This window comes from Patiria miniata, unplaced genomic scaffold, assembly GCF_015706575.1.
Source record: "Patiria miniata isolate m_02_andy unplaced genomic scaffold, ASM1570657v1 HiC_scaffold_3, whole genome shotgun sequence".
Classification (NCBI taxonomy): domain Eukaryota; kingdom Metazoa; phylum Echinodermata; class Asteroidea; order Valvatida; family Asterinidae; genus Patiria; species Patiria miniata.
Window position 1 is genome coordinate 7,803,150 of NW_024037069.1, and position 15,002 is coordinate 7,818,151.

Below are 15,002 nucleotides of genomic sequence, written 5' to 3' on the forward strand. Positions count from 1 at the left end.
CAGCTACTGCAAACGTCAATGATGCACGTAGCCAGGCCTATTTTTCCGATTTCAATTAAAGTAATGAACACATCACAACGATTTGTAAAGTAAATTATGGGAAGATACGGTCTCCCAAACGTGAGAAATTAATTTTCAAAGATTTCGCCCGCCAACGGTGAACATGTGTGTGCCCATGTAGTTTATTCAAAATGAAGTGTTACGTAACCTTTAGAAATCGCCCTTCGCAACCAAATGACTGTACCTTCGTTCCAGAGTGCACCATCCACAATATGGGTCTCCATCATTCCCTGCATCAGTCCCAATACACGTTTCGCATGTAGTGTATTGGCCACAATTCTCAACGCGAAGCTTCACCAACTAAAAGGTAAAATATATTGTAACTTTCTTACAATTTTATTGTACACTATTACATTAATGTTGAAAAAAAGTATTTGATTTCAGCAAAAAGTTGGGGGGGGTTCTTGATAATCGTATGTTCATATGGTCAAATTGCTAAGCTCTTTGTTGTTATGAACATATTCAAAGTACCTTATGTTTTCTCTGGCTTTCCATAAATAACTGAAAATCTAGTTGCTCTAAAAAAAAAAACCACATCAGTTTAGCTTTTGATTTTTTTACTGCCAAATCTGTCAACTTTTCTGCTAATGCGAAGCCCATGGGCGAAGCTAAATGGAGTGGAGAAAGTCATTATTTAGCAGTCCGCCTCGGCAGGTGAGGTATGTGCTTACCTTTTGTTCTGTCAAGAGAAAAAGTACTCGTGTTGTGTCATTAACCTTGACATCTGGCAGAACTGGACTGGTATCAACGCTAATGCGTTCATAAAGTCGGCTGGCAGTGTTACTTTCCATATGAACCTAATGACAAGATGACACAAAGGACCTTAATATATCTGTTTACACCTACGTTGTACATAGAGAGTTAAGAAGTTTCACATGGATTTATGGATAATTAAGGTCAACCCGACATGCACTGCTTGCCTTGAGTGCATGCTTAAGCAGCGTCGTTCATGCAAGCCAATTTATTAAGGGAGACCAAAAATGTAGCTTGTTTATTTCTCATTTTTTAAAAATCAATAACTTTCCAGAATCAATACGTCGTGCTAAAAACTAAAGTCTCGAGTGCAAGGGATGTAAACGAAATGGTTTGAAATAAAACTGCTTCTAAACTGTCCAATTTAGTCTCTACGTCGCCTTCAGTCATACATTTCAATCGATTAGGGTTTATTTACCTTGAGTAGATCTCCACTCGATGTCCCGATTAAAGCGATGGTGTGGTTGACTTCTATTGTGGTTATGATTGATGACATGAGAGTACCAGGCAGCTCTAGAATTGCCGTGGATGGAACGGGGTTTATGCCCTTGGCGTACTTGAATAATGGCGTTTTATTTGAATCAGCGGTCACTGTTATGCAGAAATAGCGATCCAGAATGTCAATCTATAACGAATTTAGAAGATACAAGAAAAAATGATTAACCAGTTAAAGCAATATCTAGGTTCGGCAATGGACATTATCAATTAGACACATCAGTCAGTTCAAGGAGAGTCGTTGATGAAACGAGAATTCCAATTCAATTCAATTTAAGGGTTTTAGTATCGATTCGTCGCAGCCCAAAGGCTGAATTGTGGATGATATACAATTAAGTACAAATATAACAAAACATTTGAATTACTTCATTAAAAAAATGAATCGTCATAACAAATTAATAGCTATCAATTAAGAATAAAATGGATAAGATGTCAAATAGAATAGCAATATAAGGACACACATAAAGAATATAAATTTTATCTTTTAAGTAAACAATAAAGCAACATTCGTGCTAATGAAATTACGGTGTTAATACAATAAGCTCAGTTGAAAATAGAAATTTCGATTTCTATGTTATCATAACAAATTATCATTCCCAAATTCACGCATTACCAATCCTATATCAGAAAAAAGAATAAGTGCTATAGCGTGTTCATGCAACCACATTGATGCATCAGCCAAGGGACTACAAAGAAAGCTGCCTTGTTTTTTACCATCATCTTTGGTTCAATTACCTAAAGTTTGCACCATTATTGCAGAAAGAAACAATTTGAACCTATCAGCCTTGAAATGGAATGGAGAAGCGGGACAGAGGGCTTGACTTTACACGACAGGTTTGCTATGCATTTAGGGGGGGGGGGGCATATTTAGGGCCTACAGAGTAACAGACATCAAGAACAGAAAAGCAATGGCAAAGAGGCGCACACTGGACCTGGTCCCCATCTGGAAAGATGGAGGCGTCGATATATTGTCAAAATGTTACATTGTATCCTTTTTACCATCATTTTGCAGTTTCTCCTCTTCGCTATTCAATATATTCCCGCTCGTTGTTGTGAAATAGCAGCGTATTTTGCACGTATGCTATAGTGCTTGTTTTACGATGACTAAGATGACACATTTTATTTTAGGTAAGGCAACCTGTGCATTAGGGTTGAGTTGGGTAATTGGGTTGGATTGGGTTTACGCCACAAAAGTACAGTTAACGCACCTTTGATTCGCAAGCGTGCAATTTACAGATGCATACCTTTTGCTCTTCAAAAAGTGGATTTTGTTAAGTTTGAATATTTTTTTCATTTCATTTTATGCATTTTAGGTTAGGCAACGTGTGTATTTGGGTTGGGTTGGTGTAAGTCGGGTTGGACTTACGCCACAAAAGTACAGGTAATCTGGCTTTTTATTCGAAGACGTGCAATTTACAGATGCATACATTTTGCTCTTCAAGAAGTGGATTTGTTTAGTTTTTTTTTTTTTTTTTTCATTTTTATGCACAAATAACCCGCTCTGCGAGAGACGGAATTTGTAAAGATATAATTCAATAACTAAACACTGGAGGATTTTTGAGTAAATTGTCTCATTTAAAAGTGAATAGATTTTATATTGCTGGGCAAATAGAAATTTTAAAAAAATCGAGGTGTAACTCGAAAACAGCACAGGGAATTCATCTTTGAATCTCATTAGAGAAATGACAACATCATTCTAAATACGCTTCTGTACTCACCTCGAAACTTTTGCAAAAAGAACCCTCCAAATAGTCAACGGAGTACGTATTTCCAACCTGAATACATCCCCGCACTGCTTCTTTGAAGGCAGCCAAGATATCCGTCATCCTGTACACACACAACGCTGAGTGATCCCTGGGTACATCACTGGTACCCGGAGATCCTTGGTTCTTGGCAAACACAGCATACAGCACCTGCTCGTCTGCATGGAGACCCAATGATGCCGCTAGATCAGGTCCTGCTGGTCCAAAGTGAGCTGCTTGCACCAAGCTGTACACACTGCTATCGGATCCACTGCACTGTAGGGTAATTTCTGTGTAAGCGTCTAGGTCTGGACCGCCTTGACAGACTCTGTTGATCTTGGAAACAAACTGCGCAGAATTCAAATCCTCTTTCTGAGAGGCAACTAAATATGTGAATCCGTCAAGCTCGAAAGTCACAACAGACTTTATGGTATAAGAGTCCATTTTTGCCAAGTTATTGAAAGAAACTTTATCCGGTATGCCTGCTGATAAAAAGGGACTGCCTAGGCTTCTTCTTGTAATTGCTGGAAAGAATCCTGCAGGTTCAATACTTTCCCCAGTAAACGTAACAGCCACATAAAGCATTTGTTGTCCACCTCTTCCTGGAGCTACCAGACCAACAGTAGATGCATCCTCAAACCCAGCAACGTAAGGAACCGACTCTCTCATCACGTTCCTGATATCCTGTAACTCTCGTAACTGACAAATACCATCATACACACCACCACAGGTTATCAAACTGTTCGGCCGAGTACTGTCAACTACCAGTATCTTGTTGTAGTTATTTGTAAGGTGGCAGGGCATCACACTATCTGGCCTGCTGTCATCACAGGTTGTAACAATCTGTATCTCTTCCAATCTACTGTCCAACCTGTACAACCAATTGACAGCTCCAACATACACATCGCCATGGTCACTCAAGGTAAAATGGTTGAACTTTGATACACGTCTTTTGGGTTCATCCAAAATATCAGGATTGCCAAAGCTGGCCAACTCATAGTCTGACAGGTCTCCCTGCCGCTCAGCTGATGTGGCAAAAACGCTTACGCAGATGATGCTCCAAGACAGAACAATTGCCCACAAGAGGGTGGAATGTCTCCTACAAGACTCCATGATCTTCAGTTCACGGAGGATGTTTGAGATGGAAATGCAGCCCTTTATCTCATGCAGTGGATCAGAAGGAAACGTCTATAGTCACAGGCTGTAAAAAAAAAAATACAGTAAGGAAATCCATACAATGAAAAGATTTACAGATGAAGGATTATTATTTTTTTTCCTAAAGGAATTGTTTTTAACAAACTTTCTAAATATTGGTTTTGCACAAAGTCAATTTCTGGTTATGGAAGTAAAAACTTACCACTGCACGCCACTATCGGATCTTCGATTCTTTGGTGCACGTGCCTAAAGCACAGAATGTTCTAGAAAAAAAAATGTGTTCAATTACCTGAAAAACATACAAAGAGTGTGAAAATATAATACTTTTGTGATCTGTTCTGAATTTACTGTTTCATGTCTCAGAGAGACAAAACAAAATTGCAAAAAACTGGGACTGGACCGTCGATTTCATTGCTTTTATCTTTTTGAAAAATACCCTTTCCACTTACGCAGAAAAGGGAAAAATGTTCGGTAGGACACACAAATGCAGTTGACTGTTGCTCGTCTATAAGAAATATTGGTTGGGAATTCGCAATGATTTCTGGTTAACACCGATGACATGGAAGCGGGTAGCCGATGTCATACTCGGTTCTCCAATTCTTTGGAAACCCGGTTCTACAAGTTGAGTTAAAAAGAAAGTGACCTAATCGGAACAAAATATTTTTAAAATATGTGGCTCGCTCCATTTCTCAACAATAGCAAAAAGATAATGTAGGCCTACAAGCTATTGACTAGTAACTGTGGAAATTTCACGTAATTTGCGTATTCCATTCCCAAGTTATGACAAAAATCGCCATCAATATTTCAGAGAAAAAAAAGTTCACCTGTTCCTCATATTCCAAATACAAAATCTGACAATTAAAATAGTGTTTCAGGTTTGACTCAATGATTAAAATCTCATTTTGTATTTGAATGCCTGCGTGTAATCTGTAATGCCCACTCAACCCAACGTTCAATGGCATTCCATTAAAATATATCACAAATAGGTTATTTCTGTAAAACATCCATAACTTCTGATAGCATGGATGAATTTCTAGTAGGCCGTTTTTCCTTTTTTTCAGATGAGTGGAAAAACATGTTCTTTTAAGACATACTTACTTGGTGTGTCAAATTTGATTCCTTTTTAAGAACAAAAATATCATTGATCAAGGTCACTTTTTTGGCTCACCCTATACCACAAAGTATATATTAATGGTGATGACCATAACACGGAAGCAGCACTTTTAAGGATTGGATTTTGTTGTTTATTTTAAGAGGTTTTGGGGTTCGTGTCTTTTGTAGAAAAATATAGCTTGTGAAGACAAACCAAGGAATATCCCCATCAAATATAATATGTTAAACATTACAAGATCTATGCCACGTGACTCTGATGATCATCTTTATAATGCTGGCAAGCAAACTATTACATGTATGCGTGAAAATATGAAGAATTTTCCCAAAGTATTTGGAAATTCCAGCTTAAAACCAAAACACACAATATCTTGCAGACTTGAGATGATAGCCGGAAATTTAACCGAAATGTTGCCGTCCTTTTTTTTTTACCTCTTTTCATGGATATCCCACACAGATTAACGATTAGATGTAACCGTTATGGACATCTATTCGACTGGAAGCAGTTTCGTACCCGTACATCTGTTAACCGCTGGCCCTCTTAAGTGCTTAACGTTAGTATTTCACAATTAGTCTACGCCTGCGTTTCCCCATTCATTCTTGCTCAAAATTATAACTTGTATTCTACCAATGTGGAAAAACCGACGACTAACGACTGTTCAAAAGTCCGGGGAAACGTTATTAATTCAAGATATCAAACATACCTGATAATGTAGGCTGAATCATCAGCACTCAGGAAATAGCCTGTGGCACTCACTTGGAATTATTGGACTGTCCGATAGCAGTCACATCTATAACAGGGCTTGACGTGTGACAATTGTTTTATCCGCCACAAGTAATCATGCCAAATGGGCTAGACGCAGAACGGTTAGTTGTAGAGAGTTTAGGCGGTCTCAGGTGTGCGACATGATTCTCCTCAACATATCAATCCCTCTGCTAAGTGAAAAAGCAAATATTTCAGTGACTGATGCTGGGGTCGGCACTCCATTGAGTTAACTTCATACGGTTTGGACATTCCCTTTAAATCGCTCTACCACTCAGCACATTGAACACAGCCACGACCACACAAACACACACGTAGAGCTGCAAAAATCCCATGTCGATAGGGTACACAATGCAGCAAAGTACATATTGCACAAGTAGAAAATAAAAAAGGTTTCCTCATGGGCCAACAATCATCATTTGTTTAGTTGCCGTAGCGGAGTTTTTTCCAAGAACTTGTTCAAGTTTGTGGGGTTTCGTTTCCAGGTGTTAAAACTCAAGGTATTTTTGAAAAAGGCTCGCTCACTTTAAAGTGCCACTCAACGTTACTGTGGTTGTTACTGTGGCGAACAAAATATAACAAAAAATACTGACTGGTTTATATAGTTCTTGAGACTCACAAATGTAGTTGTGACGAAAAAAATCCAATTCACATTGAATTTTCCCGTACACAGTGTTGACTATTATTAAAAAAAACAAAATATCAGTTTTGCCTTTTACTGTTTTCCTTTTATATCCGAATCCAATTCCTTCACAGGGGGTGTAGTCATATCTTTTCCCACCGTCAAAATTCCATGACACAACTTATGGAACCACAGAAATTCAGTATTTCAAGGCTTCGTCGTGACACGCAATACCCTCTCGGTTTACTTTTTACCCCTCAGCCGAGAGGCTCAGTGGAGGGGTATTGTCATCGCCTACGGCGTCCTCCCGTCCGTCCGGGCAGCTTAGTTTGCGGATGATAACTTGAGTTAGAAATGAGACTTTGGTGTTTAACTTCGGTATAAGTTGGGATTGGTTTGGGGTTCAAAAGTGAGGGGTTTCCACAGCAACGCCGTTCATTGTCTAGATAAGTCATGATACATGTACTACGAGTTGTCTACTCGGCCAAAAAGAGGTGGGCAGGAATAACTGGAGACAACCAACAGAGGAGTAGCCGTGATGAACGGCTGAGCCTACCCTCGCAAAACCCAAAATGTTCAACTCCACATGCAGTAGAAAGAGAAGTCTATCGGAGTGTACAATTCTACAAAACATGACTTATTATGTACATGTGAAGTCACGTTTGTTTAGCTCGAAGCATATATAATTGCTAAGGTATGTCATCATTACGGGAGCGACTCCAGCTACGAATTACCACAAGTCGTTTCCGTGATTAAACTGACGCTTTTAACATATTGTTAACTATTAACATACATTGGTTTCGATGAAGTAAACACTGACTGTATTACAGAAGCACTACAAAGACGGTGTCAAGTTTAACAAAGGTTTGGTTGAACTACTTCCTTGAGAGGTTCTTTGAAACGATGGGAACCGACTTTAGTTTCCTGGTGCATACGTTAGTGTTTATCCCATCCACAGGTGATACTGGTCAAATTTGCAAGGATAGATTGTTTCGTTTCACCTGTCATTTTCATGGAAGTTACACATTTTTTTGTACTGGTAAATTTCCTTCTCACAATTATTCAAACGTGTAGTTAGTCTAGTTAGGTCCGACTGCAAAATACTCCAGCTTGTAATTAGCAGACGGTGCGACACGGTATATGGCGTTATTATTGAGCGCATGACTAGCAGCGAGCGCAGGCTGGAAAGGCATCCTCCTTTTTCAGATATAACTTTGGATTTTGGTCAACTCTTTTTGAAATATTGTGTTCTAGAATTGTTAAGGAATCGGGATACGTCACTTAATCAAAAGCACAAAAAACCGAGTATCCACAAACTCGCCGTTTTGTGTAACTATAGCGTAATTAACAAACGGCAAATGTATTTGTCTTGATTTTTAGTAGATCACCTTGAAGACAATCATAAATATGTTAGAATATCTAACAATCCTAAATTGCGTATAAGGTCAGTTCTGGACAGATTCGTTAGTTCGTCAAACTCTGACGATTTATCTGAAATATTGTTCGATATTAAATGAATCGCGACATTTGAACGAACATGGCATAAGCGACAGGAGAGCCGACGAGAAACATTGGATCCTTATCAAATCAATTTTCTTTTAAACCGATGAACCAATCTAGACGTCAACGTGCATACACACGAATCTATTTGTCATTCTCCATTTTCAAATATATCGTGCCGGGAATCTGAGGCATGTGTGGTCTTTACTGAGTGCCCCGCCCACTTCATTTAAAAAAAACCTTCAATCCACCGCTGCTAGGAGGCAGTGGCGTCGCCAAAGGGGGGGGGGGGGGGGGGGGGGGGGGGGGCCAGGGGGGGCCAGGGGGGCACGTGCCCCCCCCCCCGGAAAACCTAGTGCCCCCCCCCCCCGAGTGCCCCCATCAAATGCTGGTGCCCCCCTATCCTCTGCAAAAGTCTGCGCGTTGTTAAAATCATTACCTCAAAAATAGCAATTTCTTGAGATATCTTCAGATCGAATTAAGCATCAAAATAATGTGGCACCATTTTGCATCTAGCCCATCCTCCGTATGCGAAAATTTTCCAAAGGGGAGGGGGGCACCCCCTCCCCATCAAATGCTGGTCCCCCCCCCCTGTGCCCCCCCCCCCCCCCCGACTGAAAAGTCTGGTGACGCCACTTCTAGGAGGAACGCTTTTATTGCCATGCAGTCTCAACACTGATTACAAGGAATGCGAGCATGAGGTACATCTTGCAAACCTTGATCTACAGTTCCCCTCAGCATCGTTTGAAGTGTAATACATACGACACTACATCGGCTGGTATTTGCCTATTATCCTGAGCCAACCGGAGGTGTTTAGGCCTACAGTTCAAAATGAAAATCCACTGGACGGTTTTTATCTGCTTGTTGCATTGTTTAGATTCGCCGAAGTTTTCACCTGTTTATTGTCTTTTGCATCAATGTTGCCACTACCACCGCTTTTATTCGAGTCTCCTGAATTTTCCCCCGAATCTCATAAAAGTCAATAATGTGCAGTTTGCTATATATTACATGATGCGTTTTTAGGAGTTTACGGTTGGATGAACTTAGTCGTGCCAACCAATTAACACTGAAAATAAGACGCTGGCCTGTTCCCACGATGTGAGTTGTATTCTATGCTTTATTCACAGTTCTGTAATATTGCGTGAAAACACAGACTTCTCTTATTGATTGGTTGTATTTCATTTCTCTTCATACGGTTTGTAAGTTTGACGTCATTTCACAAAACTATGTGTTCTGCACACGGTGTAGCATTTGAACCAAGTGGAACCGAAAGTAAGTGCATCTGGAGTGCTTAGCCAATGGGCGCTAGTGATCAGTGGGGCGCGCGCGTGACGCAGTCACTTACGAACCGGATAGTATCACTCCTGCCCAAATATGGCGAGGACATGCTTTCACATCACTTTCATGTCTGTAACCATAATATATACAAAAAATAATGTAGGGCCTAAATGAATGCGCTTGAATATGCTAAATAGCGCAGTATGATGTTATATTCAGATAAACGTAGTCAACTAAGCGTATAAAATTACATCGAATATAAAAGTTGCTTTTACACACGATACAATTTATCATCAAATTTAATTTTGTCATCGTTTGACACATCTCTGAAAAATAATTTGTACTTGCTGTCAGAAGATGTTAATTGATTAATGACCTGACCCTACTGATGTAAATGGATAATTTAATTTTCGGATTAAATTGAATGGCCAGGTGTTAAATGTTCTTTTTTATTCAACTGAAAATCTATTTACGTTATTACCCTTTGGAATAAGGTTTAAATCCTATACTGACAATAAGCAAAGACTGCTACGCATTTCAAACACAGAGCGTCAATGTCTTGACTGTTTAAAAGGAAATTCAATATTAGAAATTGAAATGTTAATTACGCAATTTTGCTAAAGCGAAATCTGATTAAATACATGTAAATATTTATCCGTGTATCAAACGAATATACATGATCCAAAAAGCAAGATCATACAAAGCCAAATGATTTCGAATATGAAAATAACAGTGCTTGATCCTCATCACAATCATGATGGCGAATTTTCACTTTATAAAATTCATTTTTCGCGGACATATACCAATGTTTCGTTTTTGAAGTCATGTTGTTTGCGTGCATTATCGAGGCACCAAGTGAGCGGCTTTTCATACCTTATTATTCACTTTTACAAATCTGTGTTAATTTGACTCATCTTTCACAATTTCTTGTGTAAATGCAGCTATTTGCATATCAAGTTGCGTAGAATGCATATTAATTTGGCAGGAAAATGCATTATGCACGTGGCATCTGCACAAACCAGCTTGTAAGAATGTACGAATCTCCGTTAAATACCAATCCAAAGGGAATCCATTTTTGTCATACGAGTCAAACGGTACATTTGTGTTGATAATGCAATATCCCTCGATCAATGTCTTTACTTTTTTAAGGAGAAAATCTGTGCACACGCGATTGCGTTAGGTCAGATACTTAGTCTGTTAAGAATATAGGCCTGTACATGTATTGCAAATGTAACAATTATGTCAATTATGTAATAAAATATATGCAGGGGAGCATTTAATAAAAAAAACATCTTGACTTTAACAGAAATTCAGTCTGGATATGTTAGTAATTTACCAGTTACTATGCAATTCTGATAATCTGAATATAAAAAGTGATTAAATATGTTTCTGTGTATCAAAATGAATAAAAGATCTAACAGCAAGATTATATGTCAATTGAATATCGAATATGAGCATTTGTACAGCACTCGGTGTTAACTACAATCATCGTTCGATCTCCTCATTGTACGACTTTTAAAATACATTTTCGCACGCATTTACCAACTGTTTCTTGTTTGTTTTTTTACCTGTTAAGTCAGGGTATTTTTCTACATTTACTAGGCAACCATTGAGCAGCGTCTTATACCTTGCATAAAAAACTTCTTTACAAAAACGCTAATTTCTAGCAACACCTTCGACAGAAGACTCTCCTATAACACACAAAAATGTATATATTTTAGGTGAACAAGATATAATTTTTTAATAAAAGGAGCTACATTTCGTATTTATTTTTGAGAACAATACATGTGCACGTGGCATCTGTCTCCAAAGACTAGTTGCTAAGAATGTACGAATCCCCATTGAATACCAATCCAAAGGGATTTCATTTTCATGCGACTCAACTGTACACCCCTCGGTTTAACACATGCGATCAATGTCGTTACCATATTAAAGGAGAAAACCTGTGCACACGCGACTGCGTTAGAACAGATACTGAGTCAGCTAAGAATATAGGCCTTTACATGTATTCAAAATATAAAATGTCAATTGTGTAATACACTATTCATCTTAATAATTAAATGCTGGAAAACCTGTGTACAATACGTTAAATGAAATAACATTGTTATTATTGTTTGCTCCTTTTAGTTTAATAGCGATACCGATAGTTGTTAATTTCCGGATAACTTCACCCATTTTATATGAATGCTTTGTGCAGCTTGCAGGAATCTGTGAAGATATTTCCCAATCGGCAAGTAATAATTTGCAATCAAACATGTATGGCTTATTGTTTTACAGTTTTCACAGGAATGTATTTTACAAAGTTTAGATAACGTAGCATCACGTTTTAAAATGTTGCAAATTTCCTAGGTTAGTATGGTTATATAATACAATACTGGAAAATCACTGTGTATAGATTAATGCATGCAGATATAAAATGTCAATTATGTAATAGAATATGCAGGTGGAGCATTCAAATTAAAAAGCCGATTTTAATCATTTTGTATTGATTTCAATCAGGATTGAAATCAATGATTAGAATAAAACAATCAATTCAAACAACCCTGCTCCCCAAAAATACTCTACAAAATGGAACCCTCAGTATCAAGTATAAGAAGAAAGTCATCGGATAGAACGACCTGTCTGTGAAATGTGAGTATGTGATCCAACAAATCTGAGTAAAATATTTCTTGACTTTTTAAACAGAAATTCAATATTGGCTATGTCATCAATATACCAGTTATTTTATGCAGTTCTGATTATCTTAAAAAAAAAAAGTGATTAAATATGTGTCTGTGTATCAAATGAATAAATGATCAAACAGCAAGATTATATGTCAATTGAATATCGAATATGAGCATTTATACAGCACTCAGTGCTAACTACAATCATTGTTCGATCTCCTCACTGTACGACTTTTAAAGTACATTTTCGCACACATTTACCAAACTGTTTCTAGTGGGTTTTTTTTAACCTGTTAAGTCAGGGTATTTTTCTACATTTACTAGGCAACCATTGAGCAGCGTCTTATACCTTGCATGAAAACAACTTCTTTACAAAAACGCTAATTTCTAGCAACACCTTCGACAGAAGACTCTCCTATAACACACAAACATGTATATATTTTAGGTAAACAAGATATCATTTTTTAATAAAATGAGCTACATTTCGTATTTATTTTTGAGAACAATACATGTGCACGTGGCATCTGTCTCCACAAACTAGTAGGTAAGATTGTACGAATCCCCATTGAATACCAATCCAAAGCAATTGCATTTTCATGCTACTCAACTGTACACCCCTCGGTTTAACACATGCGATCAATGTCGTTACCATAAGGAGAAAACCTGTGCACACGCGACTGCGTTAGAACAGATACCTAGTCAGCTAAGAATATAGGTCTTTACATGTATTCAAAATATAAAATGTCAATTATGTAATACACTATTTATCTTAATAATTAAATGCTGGAAAACCTGTGTACAATACGTTAAATGAAATAACATTGTTATTATTGTTTGCTCCTTTTAGTTTAATAGCGATACCGCTAGTTGTTAATTTCCGGATAACTTCACCCATTTTATATAAATGCTTTGTGCAGCTTGCAGGAATCTGTAAAGATATTTCCCAATCGGCAAGTTATCATTTGCAATCAAACATGTATGGCTTATTATTGTTTTACAGTTTTCACAGTAATGTTTTTACAAAGTTTAGATAACATAGCATCACGTTTTAAAATGTTGCAACTTTCCGAGGTAAGTATGGTTATATAATACAATACTGGAAAATCACTGTGTATAGATTAATGCATGCAAATATAAAATGTCAATTATGTAATAGAATATATATGCAGGTGGAGCATTCAAATTAAAAAGCCGATTTTAGTCATTTTGTATTGATTTCAATCAGGATTGAAATCAATGATTAGAATAAAACAATCAATTCAAACAACCCTGCTCCCCAAAAATACTCTACAAAATGGAACCCTCAGTATCAAGTATTAGAAGAAAGTCATCGGATAGAACGACCTGTCTGTGAAATGTGAGTATGTGATCCAACAAATCTGAGTAAAATATTTCTTGACTTTTTAAACAGAAATTCAATATTGGCTATGTCATCAATATACCAGTTATTTTATGCAATTCTGATTATCTTTAAAAAAAAAAAGTGATTAAATATGTGTCTGTGTATCAAATGAATAAATGATCTAACAGCAAGATTATATAAAGTCAATTGAATATCGAATATGAGCATTTATACAGCACTCAGTGCTAACTACAATCATTGTTCGATCTCCTCACTGTACGACTTTTAAAGTACATTTTCGCACACATTTACCAAACTGTTTCTAGTGGGTTTTTTTTAACCTGTTAAGTCAGGGTATTTTTCTACATTTACTAGGCAACCATTGAGCAGCTTTTTATACCTTGCATAAAAACAACTTCTTTACAAAACGCTAATTTCTAGCAACACCTTCGACAGAAGACTCTCCTTAAACACACAAAAATGTATATATTTTAGGTAAACAAGATATCATTTTTTAATAAAAGGAGCTACATTTCGTATTTATTTTTGAGAACAATACATGTGCACGTGGCATCTGTCTCCACAGACTAGTTGGTAAGAATGTACGAATCTCCATTGAATACCAATCCAAAGGGATTGCATTTTCATGCGACTCAACTGTACACCCCTCGGTTTAACACATGCGATCAATGTCGTTACTATAAGGAGAAAACCTGTGCACTCGCGATGGCGTTGAAACAGATATACTTAGTAAGCTAAGAATATAGGCCTTTACATGTATTCAAAATATAAAATGTCAATTATGTAATACACTATTTATCTTAATAATTAAATGCTGGAAAAATTAACAATACGTTAAATAAAATAACACTGCTGTTATTTTTTTGTTTCCTTTACGGTACCTATATAGGCCTAGTCGTTAATTTCCTGATAACTTCAACCATTTTTATATAAATGTTTTGTCCAGCGTGTAGGAATCTGTGCAAAAGTTCCCAATCGGCAACTTATCACTTGCAGATAACGTAGGATCATGTATTAAAATGTTGCAATTTGCCTAGATAAGCATTGTCAATGAAAACAATACTGGAAGATTATATGTACATGTATTAGATTAAATGACGCAGGTATTATTATAACATGTATGCAATTTAAAAAAAAAACGATCTTGCACTCATTGGCGGGAAATCCGAATATTACTACAGCAATAAAAAATGTGTATCTGTGAACGTTTGATTCAATGATGGTGAACGACAGTTATACCTAAGATTACTAAATACCACAAAAATTTCAATCGAAAAACAAAAACGGCTTTTGGCATTGGTTGAGACGCTTAAAAAGACAGATGATTTAGCTATTAGTCTAGCTTGCCACCTTCTATATTTATTGTAAATGATTTTATTCCAACACACAGAGACAAAACGCTAGAAAGGTTAAATCTTATTTCTTATGAATGAAAGTGAGCAAGGAGTGTGTCCTATAGATCTATCTTGATAAGCTAAGATTTTAATATATTGGCCAC

The 15,002-nt window shown here is 37.2% G+C and overlaps 1 protein-coding gene across 1 annotated transcript; it reads right to left on the reverse strand.

Annotated features, from left to right (window-relative positions):
- Positions 1–2,999: 2,999 nt before the first annotated feature.
- LOC119736405 (plexin-B-like) lies at positions 3,000–4,189 on the reverse strand. Its single transcript, XM_038210424.1, has one exon. The coding sequence runs from the start codon at positions 4,161–4,163 to the stop codon at positions 3,000–3,002; it is 1,164 nt and encodes a 387-aa protein (XP_038066352.1). The 5' UTR covers positions 4,164–4,189.
- Between the last annotated feature and the right edge of the window lie 10,813 nt (positions 4,190–15,002).

Coding starts and splice junctions, on each gene's coding strand:
- LOC119736405 (XM_038210424.1), bottom strand. CDS start 4,163: ATGGAGTCTTGTAGGAGACATTCCACCCTCTTGTGGGCAATTGTTCTG.